General features: G+C 50.3%; 2 protein-coding genes across 2 annotated transcripts; both read left to right on the top strand.

The window, feature by feature from the left end:
* The first annotated feature begins 796 nt into the window (after positions 1-796).
* Positions 797-5,028, top strand: LOC130456978 (keratin-associated protein 10-5-like). The gene is made up of 4 exons (XM_056814797.1): positions 797-1,313; positions 2,100-2,190; positions 2,488-2,512; positions 4,204-5,028. The coding sequence occupies exons 1-4, from the start codon at positions 902-904 to the stop codon at positions 5,026-5,028; spliced, it is 1,353 nt and encodes a 450-aa protein (XP_056670775.1). The 5' UTR covers positions 797-901.
* Positions 5,029-13,252: 8,224 nt separating this feature from the next.
* Positions 13,253-14,092, top strand: LOC100619014 (keratin-associated protein 4-3-like). Its single transcript, XM_007486143.3, has one exon. It carries the CDS (start codon positions 13,361-13,363, stop codon positions 14,090-14,092), a length of 732 nt encoding a protein of 243 aa, XP_007486205.3. The 5' UTR covers positions 13,253-13,360.
* The last annotated feature ends 415 nt before the right edge of the window (positions 14,093-14,507 follow it).

Raw genomic sequence — 14,507 nt, 5'->3', positions numbered from 1 at the left:
CTGGAGGAAGCTTAATGAGTGCTTTGGGCGAGGGACGGGCAGGAGAAACAAGAAGAAGGAAAACAGCCACTGTTTCATCTGTAGACACACACACACTCACACTCACACACACACAAACACACACACACTCTCACACAGACACATTCATACTCACACACACTCATGCACTGACACACATGCACAATCACACACTCACTCACACTCAAAAACACACTCACACACTCATACGCTCACATAAACACACACTAACACAACACACACACTCACTGACACACACTGACACATTCACACACACACTCACACACACACATACTCACACTCAAACACACAGAGTCACACACAGACATTCATATTCACACACTCATGCACTGTCACATTCACACTCACACACTCAAGAACTTAGACACACGCACACTTACATACACTCACTCGCACACTCACACAAACACTCACAAACACTCAAATACACTCACACTCAAACACACACTCACACACACACTCTCAAACAGACACATTCATACTCACACACACTCATGCCCTGACACACATGCACAATCACACACTCACTCACACTCAAAAACACACTCACAGGCTCACATATACACACTCACACACTCACATAAACACACACTAACACAACACACACTCACTGACACACTGACACATTCACACACACTCACACTCAAACACACACTCTCATAAACACACATTCACATACACACACTCACACACACATACACACAATACTGCCACCACCATCAACAACAACAACAACAGGAACAGACACACTGTGCAGAGGCCTATAAAAGCCTTCATCCAAGTCGAAGAAACTGTCCAAACCCAGATCCTCCTCCTCCTCTTCCTCTGCTCCTCTCCTGAAAGGCCCCCCAGCCCAGTCACCATGTGCCACACCAGCTGCTCCACTGGCTGCCAGGCTCCCTGCTCCGTGCCCCTGTGCTGCAAGCCTGTCTGCTGTGCCCTTCCCTGCTGCCACCCGGCCTGCTGTGTGACCCTGCTGTGCCGCCCACTGTGCCCTGTGGGGCCCAGCTGCCAGGCAGTCTGTGGGGGTGGCAGCTGCTCACCCTCCTGCTGTGTGTCCAGCCCCTGCCAGGCCTCCTGCGGCCAGGCTGCTCCCTGCAGCTCTGCTTGCTGTGTGTCCAGCCCCTGCCAGTCAGCCTGCTCTGTGCCCGTCTGCTGCAAGCCCACTCTGTGTGTGCCCGTCTGCTGCAAGCCGATAGTCTGTGGGGTGCCCTCCTGCCAGGCCTCCTGCTGCCAGCCAGCTTCCTGCACCTCCCTGGTCTGCAGACCCTCCTGCTGCTGAGCACAAATAAGCCTGGAACATTGCCAGCTCGGGTCGCTGCGGGCACAGCCTCTTGGGCCTGAGCAGGGGCGTCACGCCCATCCCACCTGTTGGAGTCAAGCCATGGTTCTGGGGGGCTCCCATGCCAGGAGGCTGTGGAGGCCACTTTGCCATTGTCAGACATCATCTGGGCCTCACCAGACCCCAGAGGGCCCCCCACCCCCAGGGAATCTTCCCAACCTCCCTGAGGAGGACTCCGGGGACACAGGCTCTGGCTCTCCTCAGAGGCCCCCCTTGCCCCGTGGCCACTCCAGCTTCACCCACCCCAGGGGTGTCCCCAACGCAAACATAATAAATTCCAAGGACACACTTCTACAAAGCACTGGGTGCCTCTTTTCTGAAGCCCGGGTGGTGGCAGGTACAGGAGGGGAGAAGGATGGTGTTTCCTCCTCCATTCTGTGGGAGATGCCATCGTTTAAGAGGCCCTGGACAATCCCAGGGACACCTCGAAGGGGCTGAACACTTGGGCCCCCTGGGCCTTCTTATGCTTCGGTGCCCCAGATTAGAGGGCTGAAGGCAGGCCATCAGACTCCTCCCAATGCCTTCCTTTCTAAAAGGCAGACTGGCCTCTCAGCTCCCCCAACTTGCTCTGTCTGGGCTCTGCCTGGGCTCAACTCCAAAAAGCAAGTTCTCACCCCACCAAGGACTCCCTGCTCTCCACACACACCCTCCTCTGCCTGCCTTAAGAGCTCCTCCATAGCAGGGATGCTCTTTCTTTGTGTATTCATTCTCTTCCTAGGGCTAACCACAGTGCCTGGCATACAGTATGGCAGCACTGGCACAACCTTCAGCTCACTGGAACTGCAGCAGGCTGCTTTCACTAAGGAGAGGCAAGTTTTTGGTTGAGCTCGTTTTCATTGAGCTTTTACTGAGTCAAGATCCCAGCCCTGCTCTGGGCTTCTAGGAGAGAATTCAGGCAACTTCTCATCTAGCTTCTTGGAGTAGCCCGTTGCTGCACTCAGCTCCAGAGAGAAGAAAAAGAGATTCCCGTGGGTGCTCGGCATGACCCCATGCCCTGTGCCCCTGCCTACCAAGGCCCCAGACACGCATTTCCAGAACTGACTTCCTTCAAGACCTAATAAACTAGACCATCCATCAGCCTTCTCTGCTCCCATCCTATATTTCAGAATGACCCTGGAGACGGTCATGGCTGTACTCACAAATTTATCGATATTGATCTTGGCTGGGTCATTCCTGATTGTCCGGCACTTGGTCTCTAAAATATTTGCCATCACTGCCTAGACCATGGATTTCAGAATCAGAAATTGGGCCCCCAGCACATACATAAGCATCCCTGAAGATGCATTCTCCATTAATTTTTTAATGAAATAGTCACCACTGCTGTTCATACCCTTTCTTCCTGTAATTGCTCTACTGAGTTTGTATCCCAAAGACATTCTCTCCCACCCACCACCACCCCACAAACACAAAAAAAAACAAGGAGAAGATCTATTTGTTCAAAAACGTTTCTAGAAACTCTTTTTTGTAGTGGTAAAGAATTGGGAAAGGAGCAATGCCCATTGATTGGACAATGCTGTGCCATCAGAAGTGATGAGCTAGAAATAAGAAACTGGAGGGATTCCATGTGAACTGGAACGACCTCCAGGAACTGATGCAGAGTGAGAGGAGCAGAACCAGGAGGACATTGTACACAGAGACTGATACATTGTAGAAGGATCAAATGTAACTGACTTTACTAGCAGCAGTGCAATGAGCCAGGACAATTCTAAGGACTTGTATGAAAGAATGTATCCACATCCAGAGGAAGAACTGTGGGAGCAGAAACACAGAAGAAAAACACCTGCTTGATCATATGGGTCGATGGGGATATGATTGGGGATGGAGACTCTAAACGATCACCCTGGCACAATTATCAATATGGGCTGGGGAGGGGGGGGGGAAGAAAAGATGACCAGAAGGATTTCAGAAAAAAAAAAGAAAGACTTCCATGAACTGATGCAAAACGAAGTGAGCAGAGCCAGGAGAGCACTGGACACCTTCTGCCTCCAGGGAAGGAACTGAGGGAGTCTAAATGCAGTCACAAACATGCTATATATAACTGTCTTCTGTGCCGATTTTTGTTTGAATTCTCTTCCATACAACGAATAATATGGAAAATTTTTCTGCGGTTGCACATGAAAAATCTCTACTAGACTGCTTTATTTCAAAGGGGGAGAGACTTTGGAGCTAAATTTTTTCAAGTTTACAATGTTTTTATGTGTAAATAGGAAAAATAGAATATTATTTCAAAATACAAAATCTACTTACTTTTTCCTCAGAGGAAAAAACAAATGCTAAATCTTACCTTTTGGCCAAAGTGGACAACCTATCAGCCACACCATCATGACATTCTGTGTCTCCCCAAGCTGTGGGGGATACTGGGAATGCAGCCAATCCTGACTCCCCACACAGAGAATTCTGATCTGGGATCTAGTACCAGAAGCCTTCCTGATCCCACCTGGCCGACTTCTCCCTCTCCTGAAATCTCCCTGCATGGGCTTCTCTCTGCACAGGTCTCCCTCTGCCTCCCACCTTTCCCTTTTGTCCCTGCATCATCAGGACTGAGCCCTGGGTCTGGTGGGGAGAAGACGCTTCTCAGATATTGACAAAAAAAGAGGAAATGCAGGCCCAAGTGAGGCTGTTTGTGTCCAATGGGCACCTCCTGGGCCACGAGTGCAACATCCCTAATGATGGTCTCAGGTTAGACAACAACAGGGAAGAAGGCTCAGGTGCTCCTTGGCACATCTTCCTGGCAGGCAGGTATAAAACGATCCCTGGCCAGGAGAGTATCACACATAGCCCCTGCACCTTCACTCTCTCGTACTCACCCTCTCCCCTGCCAGCCCCTCCAAGCCAGGCTCAGTCCCTTCCCTGCACCAGGCACTCAGCCCCTGCTCTACCCCTTGGCTGCCAAAAGCCCCAACCCAGCGGCTCACAGTATGACACACGGCTATTTCTCCAGACCCTTCGTGCCCTCGGCCTCCGAGGTCTCTGTCTGCTCCAGTGATGTGAGTTGCAGCAGCAACATCTGCTTGCCCAGCTCATGCCCAGAGGGTGCCTCCTGGCAGCTGGACGACTGCCCAGAGAGCTGCTGTGAGCCCTGTGGTGGCTGCAGCCCTTCCTGCTGCCCAGCCCCGAGTTGCCCTCCCGCCTCCTGCCTCACCCTCTTGTGCCGACCAGTCTGCTGCGTGCCCGCCTCCTGCCAGCCCTGCCCAGCTGTCTGTGTCCCCTCCTGCTGCCAGTCCACTGGCTGTGGGGCTTCCTGCTGCCAAACCTGTCCCTGTGCACCTGTGCAGTCCTGCTGCTGTGAGCCCATCTACTGCAAGCCCAGCTGCTGCATCTCCCTGCCTGTGTGCTGCAAGCCCAGCTGCTGTGTGACCTCTGTCTGCCCAACCCCCACCTTCTGCCCAGTGCCCTCCTGCTGCCAGCCTCCATGCTGTGTGTCCCTCACCTGCCAGCCTGTGTGTAGTCCAGCCACCTGTTGTGTGCCTCTCTCCTGCAAACCGACCTGCTGCACCACCTCTTCCTCCTCCTGCTGCTGTGGTCCTTCCTGCTGCTGTGCCCCATCCTGCTGCCGCCCCACCTCCTCTGTGTCCCTCATCTGCCGGCCCACCTGCTGCAGACCCTCTTGCTGTTCCACCTCCTGTGGCCAGAAATCCTGCTGTTGAACCAAGGGCTCTGCTCTCTCTCCACACTGCCCCCCCTTCACAAGCCTCAGCAGCTGCCCATCAGCACCCCTAAAGGATACCTCCATTCAGCCCTTCAGGCCCCCAGGAGTACCTCCCCCACACCAGGCCTCCCTGGGCCCCCACAAAGTCCCTCTGACGAATGGCTGTTCCCCTCCTGCTTCCCCATACCCAGGCTCAGCCTGCAGGATGCCTCCCCTGCCCGCTGCCCCCTGGCTCCCTCCAGGCTCCCAGCATGTGGGTGCAGCTGTGCAGGGGCTCCCCTGGCAATAAAGTGCATCTGTGACCCTCCTTGGCCTCCCACTCAGCCTCTTCCCTTGTCCCGGGACCATTTTCCTGAACTTCCTGTATTTTTTTCAACTGCATGAAAAAACAATTTCCGATGATTCTTTTCTGAAATTTGGTGACCACTGTCTCTGCCTTCCTCTCTCCTGCCCGAGGCCAATGGAACACTCATGGAGGCAACACGCTGAACATGGCACACTGCGATCTGCACTCGGCCTCACCAGCTCTGCCTTGGCTGCTGAGAGTGCTTGGCTTTTTCCATGGACGCCTTGGGGGCATTGGGGGCTTTGGGGCTCCCATAATGGCCCAGCCCTTCCCAGGTGCTCCCCTTGCAATGGTTCTGTGACTGGAGACTCGGTTGTCCTGGTTCTGCCCCGCTCACTCTGCATCACTTCAGAGGAGGCTTCCAAAGCTTTTCTAGACTCATCTGCGATGGTCCAGGCAGTGTAATCACTTGAAATCAACATGATCCACTCCCACTGTTGGGGTCTCCTCCGGGGCTCGTTGGTCGTCAGTCGTCCCAGGCTGGCAGTCGGAGGGCTAAACTCTTCCACTGCCTCCTACTTGGTTCCTGGGGCTTCCCTTGGCTTGTTCATCGAGCCTCCACTTACACTTGATCTTGCTGGCTGGGAGTGCTCTGCCTAATTAGAGAGGACAACCAGCTTGTGTGGCCTCCACGTTCCCAGCCCTGCGGTGGGGAGGAGGGAAAGGATCCAGGTCACTCTCCTGCAGCCTCCTGGACTAACACCCTGGGGCAGTGGGGCCCTGTGACCAGAGGAGCACAGATTGCTGCAGACCAGCCCAATACCAGCACTGGCAAGCCTTGCTCATATCAGGCCCTGTCACTGTCTGCCTCTCTGGGGGCCGGGCCCAGGGACACCTAGCCAGGGGGCACCTAGGCTGGGAAGTGGATAAAGGACAGAGTCAGGAATACAACAGAACTGCTATACAGACTCAGGCACCTACTAGCTAGCTGTGTGACCCTGGGAAAGTCACTTCACCCTGTTTGCCTCAGTCTCTTCCCCTGTTAAATAAGCTGCAGAAGGAGATGGCAAACCACTCCAGGATCTTTGCCAAGGAAACAGCTCATGGGGTCCAGAAGAGCCAGCCAAGACCAAAAACCACTGAAGCACCAATAACAACAGCCACTGAGGGGCTCCCACACGTCGCACCCTACCACGTGCTGCCTGGATCAGGATACGAGACATTCAGGCAACTCTCCACACCTGCTGCCCAGGCAGCCCAAAGGCCCCCTCACACTGGAAAAGCCAAAGCCCCATCCAACACCCACTTCCAGAAGCAGCTTTTCTCTTAGGGCTCAATAAAACATGAGGCAAAGCAGAGGAGCTCAAGCCCTCAGCATTCTCTGCTCCCATCCTGGGCTTCACCAAGATCCTGGAGACAGGCAGGAGGCCATGCCCATGAGCCGGCCATCTGTGATCCCACCTGTGAGCTCACTGATGACAGCCCGTGCCCTCAGGGACCTCGGACTGCCATCCTCCCACTACAGCTCTTCTGGGGGTGCAGCCAAGATGGCACCTCAGTGGCAGCGAAGGCCTGAAACCTCTATGAATAGCCCTCCCAACCAGTCCTTAAAAGGGGCCTCAAAGAACATCAGTCAAAGCAGGACGAGCCAGGGGGCTCTCTGAGTGAACACAATGTGAATGGGAGGCACAGAGAGGAGGATTCCACAAAACAAGGGGGAACCAGAAGCAAAAAGGCACACAGAACAGTGCAGGCTGACCATCACCACCCTACCTACTGTGCCACACTCAGAACCACAGTGTAGGCAAACTCGTGATCCCTCGTCCTGGGTTGCCAGGAGGGAGCCATCAAAGACCACCCTGTTTCTGCAAAGCAGCCCCCAGGAAGGATGGAAATATCCACTGAAACATCCCCAAGTGACTTTCATTATTAACATACCTTTATTACTGGAATTGCCATGATTGATTCTAACTTAGCTCTAGGAACAATAGATGAGACCAACATACAGATGTCCCCCTCTGTCCCTCCAGGATATTACCAGGAGAGCCCACTTACAAAATTAAACCTAAGGGTTCTCATACACCCTCTTAGAGAGGACCCTCATTTCTAGGCATAAAAACCTCCTGAAAATCTGTGCTCTGGATTCCCAAACCTATACCTGGGTCAGGTTGATTCTAGACTTAGCAAAAGTGTTTCATTGACTATCTCCCTAGGCTTCCTGTCTGTTGTTCTGTTCCGTGGAAACATGTATGTTGAGAATGAAACTGTGTGCCAAGCAGATGTGTGATCATGAAGGAATAAAATAAAGGCAGGCTTCAGCCAAGGCAGAGCAGTTTATCCTGTGAAACCTGGAAACCATCCATCATTTCACCGACACCATGCCAACTCCAAGGTCCCATCCTCTGTGGGAGACTGGCCCACCCCTCAGCACTGGGCTACACTGCAACAATGTGCACCTCACATGCACCCCTCAATGTCTCAGGCCCAGGCAATGAGGTCCAGAGCTCCAAAACTGGGAGCCCTCAAGCCTAACCAGAAGCCGGGAAGACAGCCCCAACACAAAACCTTGGGAGCCAACACCTAAGACAGAATTGCTCAGCAACATGCAGATTTCCCAGTCCACTGACAGGAAAATGAGCAAAGAACAGGAAATAAAGACACCTTTTGGCCCTCAAAAATGTCTACAGGTAAAAAGATCAAAGAAGAGAACCAAGAAGAGATGGTAAGATACAAACAAGTAAATGCAAAATCTCCAAAGATCTGGGAATTGCTTCAAACCTCTGGAAAAATTCAAAAAGGATTGCAAAAATCAAATAAGACAGAATCAAGGAAGAGGGAGAAAAGGAAAGTAATGCAAAGAGAAAAGAGCAGCTTAAAGACCAAAAATGGCCAAATGGAAAAAAGGCACCTGCGTGTATGCGCTCGTGCGCGCGCGCAAGCTCACACACACACACACACACACACACACACACACACACACACACACACACACACACAAACCACTAAAGAAATGAGCAGCTTCATGTCAGAATCTCCCTATTGGAAAAGGGGGCAAAAAATGAAGAAAACAGTGTCAACAAGAAATAGTAGAAGGGACCAATGGAAAAAGAGAACCAAAAGGTCATGGAAAAAAACCCAGTCCTTAAAAATTAGAGTTTGGCAAAAAATAGCTAATAAATTCACGAGACATCAAGAAACATTAAAACAAAATCAAAAGGAGAAGAAAATATTTTTTCTGATAGGTAAACTTGAACATATTCCTCTCATTTATGGTGTAACTCTTACTTCTGCCAGACCATTTCCCAGTTTCCCCAGCAGTTTTTGTCAAATAGTGAGTTTTCTTCCAAAAGTTTGACTCTTTTTGTTTATCAAACACTGGGTTACTCGGGTCATTAACTACTGTGTGTTGATCATTTAAGTTATTCCATTGATCTACTATTGCATTTCTTAGCCAGGACCAAATTGTTTGGCTGACGACGTCTTTATAGGGTAATTTGAGATCACATGGTATCCCCAGACCTCCTTCCTTCAGATTTTTAAATTAACTTCCTCGATATTCTTGGCCTTTTGTTCTTCCAGATGAATGCACCTTCTTTTCTAGCTCTATGAAATAATTTTGGGGTAGCTCCACTGGTACGACACTGAAGAGGCAAAACTAACTTAGGTAGGATTTAGGTTCTCATTTTTCTGATGTTGTCTCAGTCTATCCAGGAGCAACTGATGTTGTTTTCAATTGCTTCAGTTTGACTTGACTTGTGTGGAAAAGTGTTTTGTCATTGTGTTCATACAGCTGCTGGCTTTGTTTTGGTAGGAAGCCCCCAGATGGCTCAGATTGTCTCCTGTTATTTTGAATGGAATTTCTTTTTCTATCTGTTGCTTCTGGGCTTTGTTGGCAGTAAAACCATCCCAGCATTTCTGAGAAAAGACTCAGCTGGTCATGTTTGTGATTCTTGTGATATCATCATGTAATCTTCCTGCTAGGATTGCATTGGACATGTTTGCGTCCATGTTTATGAGGGAGATTGGTCTACAGGTTTTATCTCTGTTTTAGTTCTTTCTGATTAGGTAGCAATACCATATTTGCGACATAAGATGAATTCAGAAGGATTCTTTCTTCCACAATTTCCCCAAAGAGTTTATATAGCAGCAGAGCTAATTGTTCCACTTTGGCTGCATCCCAAAAGGTTTGAAAGGATGTCTTGCCATTGTCATTTTCCTCGATGAAATTATTAATTTCATCCTCTCCTCACCACGTACCCATATAGACAACCTCTAAAGGCCAAAAAAAAAAAAACAAATTCACATGAACAAAGAAACTCCACAGTAGGGCGCAGCATTGAAGATATGTGGTATTTGGGTATCTCCACACTATAAGGGGGTGCTTCCACCAGAATGAGAGCTGATCAACCCTCCCCCAGCAAACCTACAGAGCCAGAGTAAGAGCCAGTGCATGCTAGAATCAGTGAGTGAGCAAGGGGCACATCTACATCTGTGGCAGTTGATTGAGACCACCAAATACCTACCCCTGAGAACAGCTAGACCTGAGACCCTGGCAGGTTGAAGAGTGCAGATCTTGAGCACCCACATGGAGATAGGGCAAAGGGCAGTAAAATAGTAGAAGCTGCAGAGACTCAAGAGATGGCCTCAGGCAAAAAACACACTCCTTAGCTCCATACACAGAGAGCCTACCCTCCTTACTCACTTCTGACTGTAAAGGGAAGGAAATACCACCATAGTGATGGCAAACAAAACCCAGGAAAAGCAACTTCACAAAACCTAGAAAAACAAGAAGGCATTGACCCTGGATAATTTTTATGGTGGAAAAATCCAGACTGCAGAGGAAATACCAGAAGAACACATAAAAATAAATGCATCCAAACCTTCCCAAAAAAAATGGAAATTGGCCACAAGCTCTTGAAGAATTTACATTGGAGCTTATCAAACTGATAGAAATATTTTGACAAGTGGGAAATATTTCAAAAAGAAAATAACAGTTTAAAGGACAAGAACACTCAATTGGAAAAACAGTTGGAAGCCACAAAAAGCAGGATAGATCAAACCAAAAAGGAAAATTAAAAGATCATAGCAGAAAACCAGTCCTTAAAGTTCAGAATTGGGCAACTGGAAGCCAATGATCTTGCAAAACAGCAAGAATTAATAAAACAAAGTCAATAGACTGACAAAATAGAAGAAAACATAAGATATCTCACTGACAAGATAATTGATCAGGAAAATGGGTCCTAAAGAAACAATTTGAGAATCACTGATCTACCTGAAAACCCAGAAGTAAACACAAATCTTGACATCATACTACAAGAAATTATCCAAGAAAAATGCCCTGATGTTCTTGAACAAGGGGGCAAAATAGACACTGAAAGAATTCATAGAGCACCCTCTACCTTAAATCCCCAAAAGACAACCCCCAGGAATGTAATTGCCAAATTCAAGAGCTACCAAGCTAACAAGAAAATTTTACAAAAAGGCAAAAAGAGATAATTCAGATATCAAGGAGCACCAATCAGGACTACACAAGATCTGGCAGCTTCCACACTAAAACATCACAAGGCTTAGAAGATGATATTCAGAAAGGCAGAAGGATTCAGTCTTCAACCAAGGATCACCTACCCATCAAAACTGACTACATACATCCAGAGGAAAGTATGAATATTCAAAAAAATAAAAGATTTCCAAGTATTTGTAAAGAAAAGACCAGAACTAAGTGGAAAGTTTGATATCCAAACACAAAAATCAAGAGAAACATGAAAAGGTAAATAAGAGAGGGGGGGAATGGGAAAAATGATTTTTATTTAAATTTTCACCAAATACTTCATTAACATCAAATTGTTTATATTAATGTATTGAAAATATTATTTGTAACTCAGACTCAGGACCAGAGTGTAGGCAACCTCAGGATCCCAGGTCCTGGGCCACACCAACAAATGTGTACCTCACATGCACCCCTCAACATCTCAGGCACTGGCAGTGAGGTCCAAAGGTCCAGAGCTGGGAGCCCTCAAGCCTCCACAGCAGCAGTGAAGACAGCCCCAACACAAAACCTTGGGAGCCAGAAGCTAAGACAGAATTGCTCAGCAACATGCAAATTTCCCAGTCCACTGGCAGAAAAATGAGCAAAGAGCAGGAAAAAAAATCCCTTAACCCTCAAAAATTGCTACAGGGAAAATGATCAAAGATCAGAACCAAGAGGAGATGGTGAGATACAAACAAACACATGCAAAATCTCAAAAAACTGAGAATTGCTCACAAGCTCTAAAAAAATCAAAAAGAATTTAAAAAATCATAAAAGGCAGGTTGAAAAATGGAGAAAAGGAAAATAATGCAAAGAGGAAGTAATAGCTTCAAAATCCACATTGGCCGAATGTAAAAAGAGTCACACACAAAAACACACTAAATAAGCAGCTTCAAGTCAGAATCTCCCTACTGGAAAAGGAGGCAAAAGAATGAAGAAAAGAGTGTCAACAAGAAATAGTAGAAGGGACCAATGGAAAAAGAGAACCTAAAGGTCCTGGAAAAAACTCAGACTTTAAAAATTAGAGTTTGGCAAATACTAGCTACTGATTTCATGAGACATCAAGAAACATTAAAGCAAAATCAAAAGAAGAAGAAAATATGAAATATCTTATTGCAAAAACAACTGACCTGAGAATTATCAGAGTCCCTGAAAGTCACGACCAAAAAATATGCTGGACATCAAATTACAAGAAATTATCCAAGAAAACTGCCCTGATATTCTTGAACATGAGAGCAAAAGAGAGGTTGAAAGAATCCACAGAATCCTCCAATAAATCTACAAAGTCCAATGGCAGCTGCTCTAAGCCTTCTCCCCTCCCCAGGCCTTGTGTCTCCCTCTTGCTCTCATGTGTTCTCTGCCATATACTCACTCCATCACCCACTCTCCTCCCTTGGGTGACTGAGACAAAGAACAGACATTATTTCTCCTTGCCAGGGGCACCCGTTCCAATTGTTGCTCTGACCCATCACCTCCTCCCTCTTCCAGGAGACTGTGGCCTCACTTCTGACTCTGTCTGACTCTGTGGTCTTGCCCACTACTCTCCTGGCACTCAGATTCCCACTGGCCAGATGAGGTCCTCATGCCCATCCCCAAGGATAAGAAAGGAGCCCCCAAGCTGCTCTCCAGTCTTACGTGCCTCTTGCCCCCTCCCCCAAGAGCAGGGACTTCAGAGCCAGAGACGGGGCTCTGAGCCACCCAGAAGAGTCCTAGCAGATCAATTCTCCATGAACTTGGGACAGGGAAGGCTGGCCAGGATTAGCTGGGATTGGATCCATTTTGGTCAAGATCCCACCCAATACAGAACAGTGGATTGATTGATTGAGATGGGGGCAGCCCCTGATCCTCTGCCCTGGGCAGCTGCCAGCCCTCTTTGGTCAGAATCCTATGCAGAAACCTGGTGTTATGGCCAGAGGGGCCGCCCAAGGCTCCCCAGACATGAACTTCTGTCTCCCCAGATGCTGGGAATGCTGGGGAGGCAGCCCTGTGGTCCATCCTGACACCCAGCTGCAGGAATCGTGAGCTTGTACCTTGTACAGGAGGCCTTCCTCATCCCCCAGGAGAGTGTTCTCCCTCCCTGGAAACCCCCCAGCATGTGCCTGTCTCTGCACAGGTCACCCTCCATCCCCCCCAACCCCAGCTGTCCCTTTTCCCCAGGATACTCTGGAATAGCCCAGTGCCGGCAACAGGAGTTTCCTGAAAGGAGGAAATGGAGGCCCAAGTGAGGCTGTTTGTGGTCGATGGGCACCTCCTGGGCCACGAGGGCTCCATCCCTAATGATGGGTCTGTGGGCACAGGTTAGACAACAACAGGGAAGAAGGCTCAGGTGCCCCTTGGCACATCCTCCTGGCAGGCAGCTATAAAGGGCCCCCCAGCCAAGAGACCTTCACACACTCACTCACACTCACCCTCTCCCCTGCAGCCCCTTCCGGCCAGGCTCAGTCCCTTCCCTGCAGCAGGCACTCAGCCCTGCTCTCTCCATTCACTGCCCAAAGCCCCCACCCAGAGGTTCCCAGCATGGCACATGGCTATTTCTCAGGGCGCTGCATGCCCTCGAACTCTGACGTCTCCGTCTGCTCCAGCGCCGTGAGCCGAAGCAACAATAGAGTCGGTTTGCCCAGCTCGTGCCTGGGGAGCTCCTCCTGGCAGCTGGATGACTGCCCAGAGAGCTGCTGTGAGCCCTGCGGCGGTTGTGGCCCCTCCTGCTGCCCAGCCACATGCTGCCCACCTGCCTCCTGCCTTACCCTTGTGTGCCGGCCAGTCTGCTGCATGCCCGCCTCCTGCCCGCCTTGCTCAGCTGTCTGCTCCCCCTCCTGCTGCCAGTCGACTGGCTGTGGAGCTTCCTGTTGCCAATCCTGTTCCTGTGCCCCCATGCAGTCCTGCTGCTGTGTACCCATGTGCTGCAAGCCCAGCTGCTGCATCTCCCTGCCTGTGTGCTGCAAGCCCAGCTGCTGTGTGACCTCTGCCTGTGCAGCCCCCTCCTGCTGCCCAGTGCCATCTTGCTGCCAGCCTTCCTGCTGTATGTCCCTCACCTGCCAGCCAGTGTGCAGCCCAGCCACCTGCTGTGTGCCTCTCTCCTGCAAACCCACCTGCTGCACCACCTCTTCCTCCTCCTGCTGCTGTGGCCCCACCTGCTGCTGTGCCCCCTCCTGCTGCTGCCCCACCTCCTCTGTGTCCCTCATCTGCCGGCCCACCTGCTGCAGACCCTCCTGCTGCTCCACCTCCTGTGGCCAGAAATCCTGCTGTTGAAGCCAGGGCTCTGCTCTCTCTGCACCCTGCTCCCCACTTCACGAGCCTCAGCAGCTGCCCAGAATCACCCCCAAAAGAGGCCTCCATTCGGCCCTCCAGGCCCCCCTGAGCAACTGCCCCACCCCAGGCCTCCCTGGGTCCCCCTAAAATTCCTCTAATTGAGGCTGACCCCCACCCTCCCAGGTCCTGTTTCTCCAGGCTCCCAGCTCAGTCTGTAGGATCCCCCCCCTGCCCCCGCCCACCAACTGTCCTCAGGCTCCCTCCAGGCTCAGACTATGGGCACAGCTGAGCAGAGGTTTCTCTGGCATTAAAGTGCATCAATGACCCTTCCTGGACTCTCCCTCATGCTCTTTCCTTATTCAGGGACCACCAGGCTGGGGTAAGGTGAAGGGGGGACACAAGCATTGCCCCAGGT

This window comes from Monodelphis domestica, chromosome 2 (genome assembly GCF_027887165.1).
Source record: "Monodelphis domestica isolate mMonDom1 chromosome 2, mMonDom1.pri, whole genome shotgun sequence".
NCBI lineage: Eukaryota > Metazoa > Chordata > Mammalia > Didelphimorphia > Didelphidae > Monodelphis > Monodelphis domestica.
This window is presented reverse-complemented; position numbering and strand designations above follow the sequence as displayed.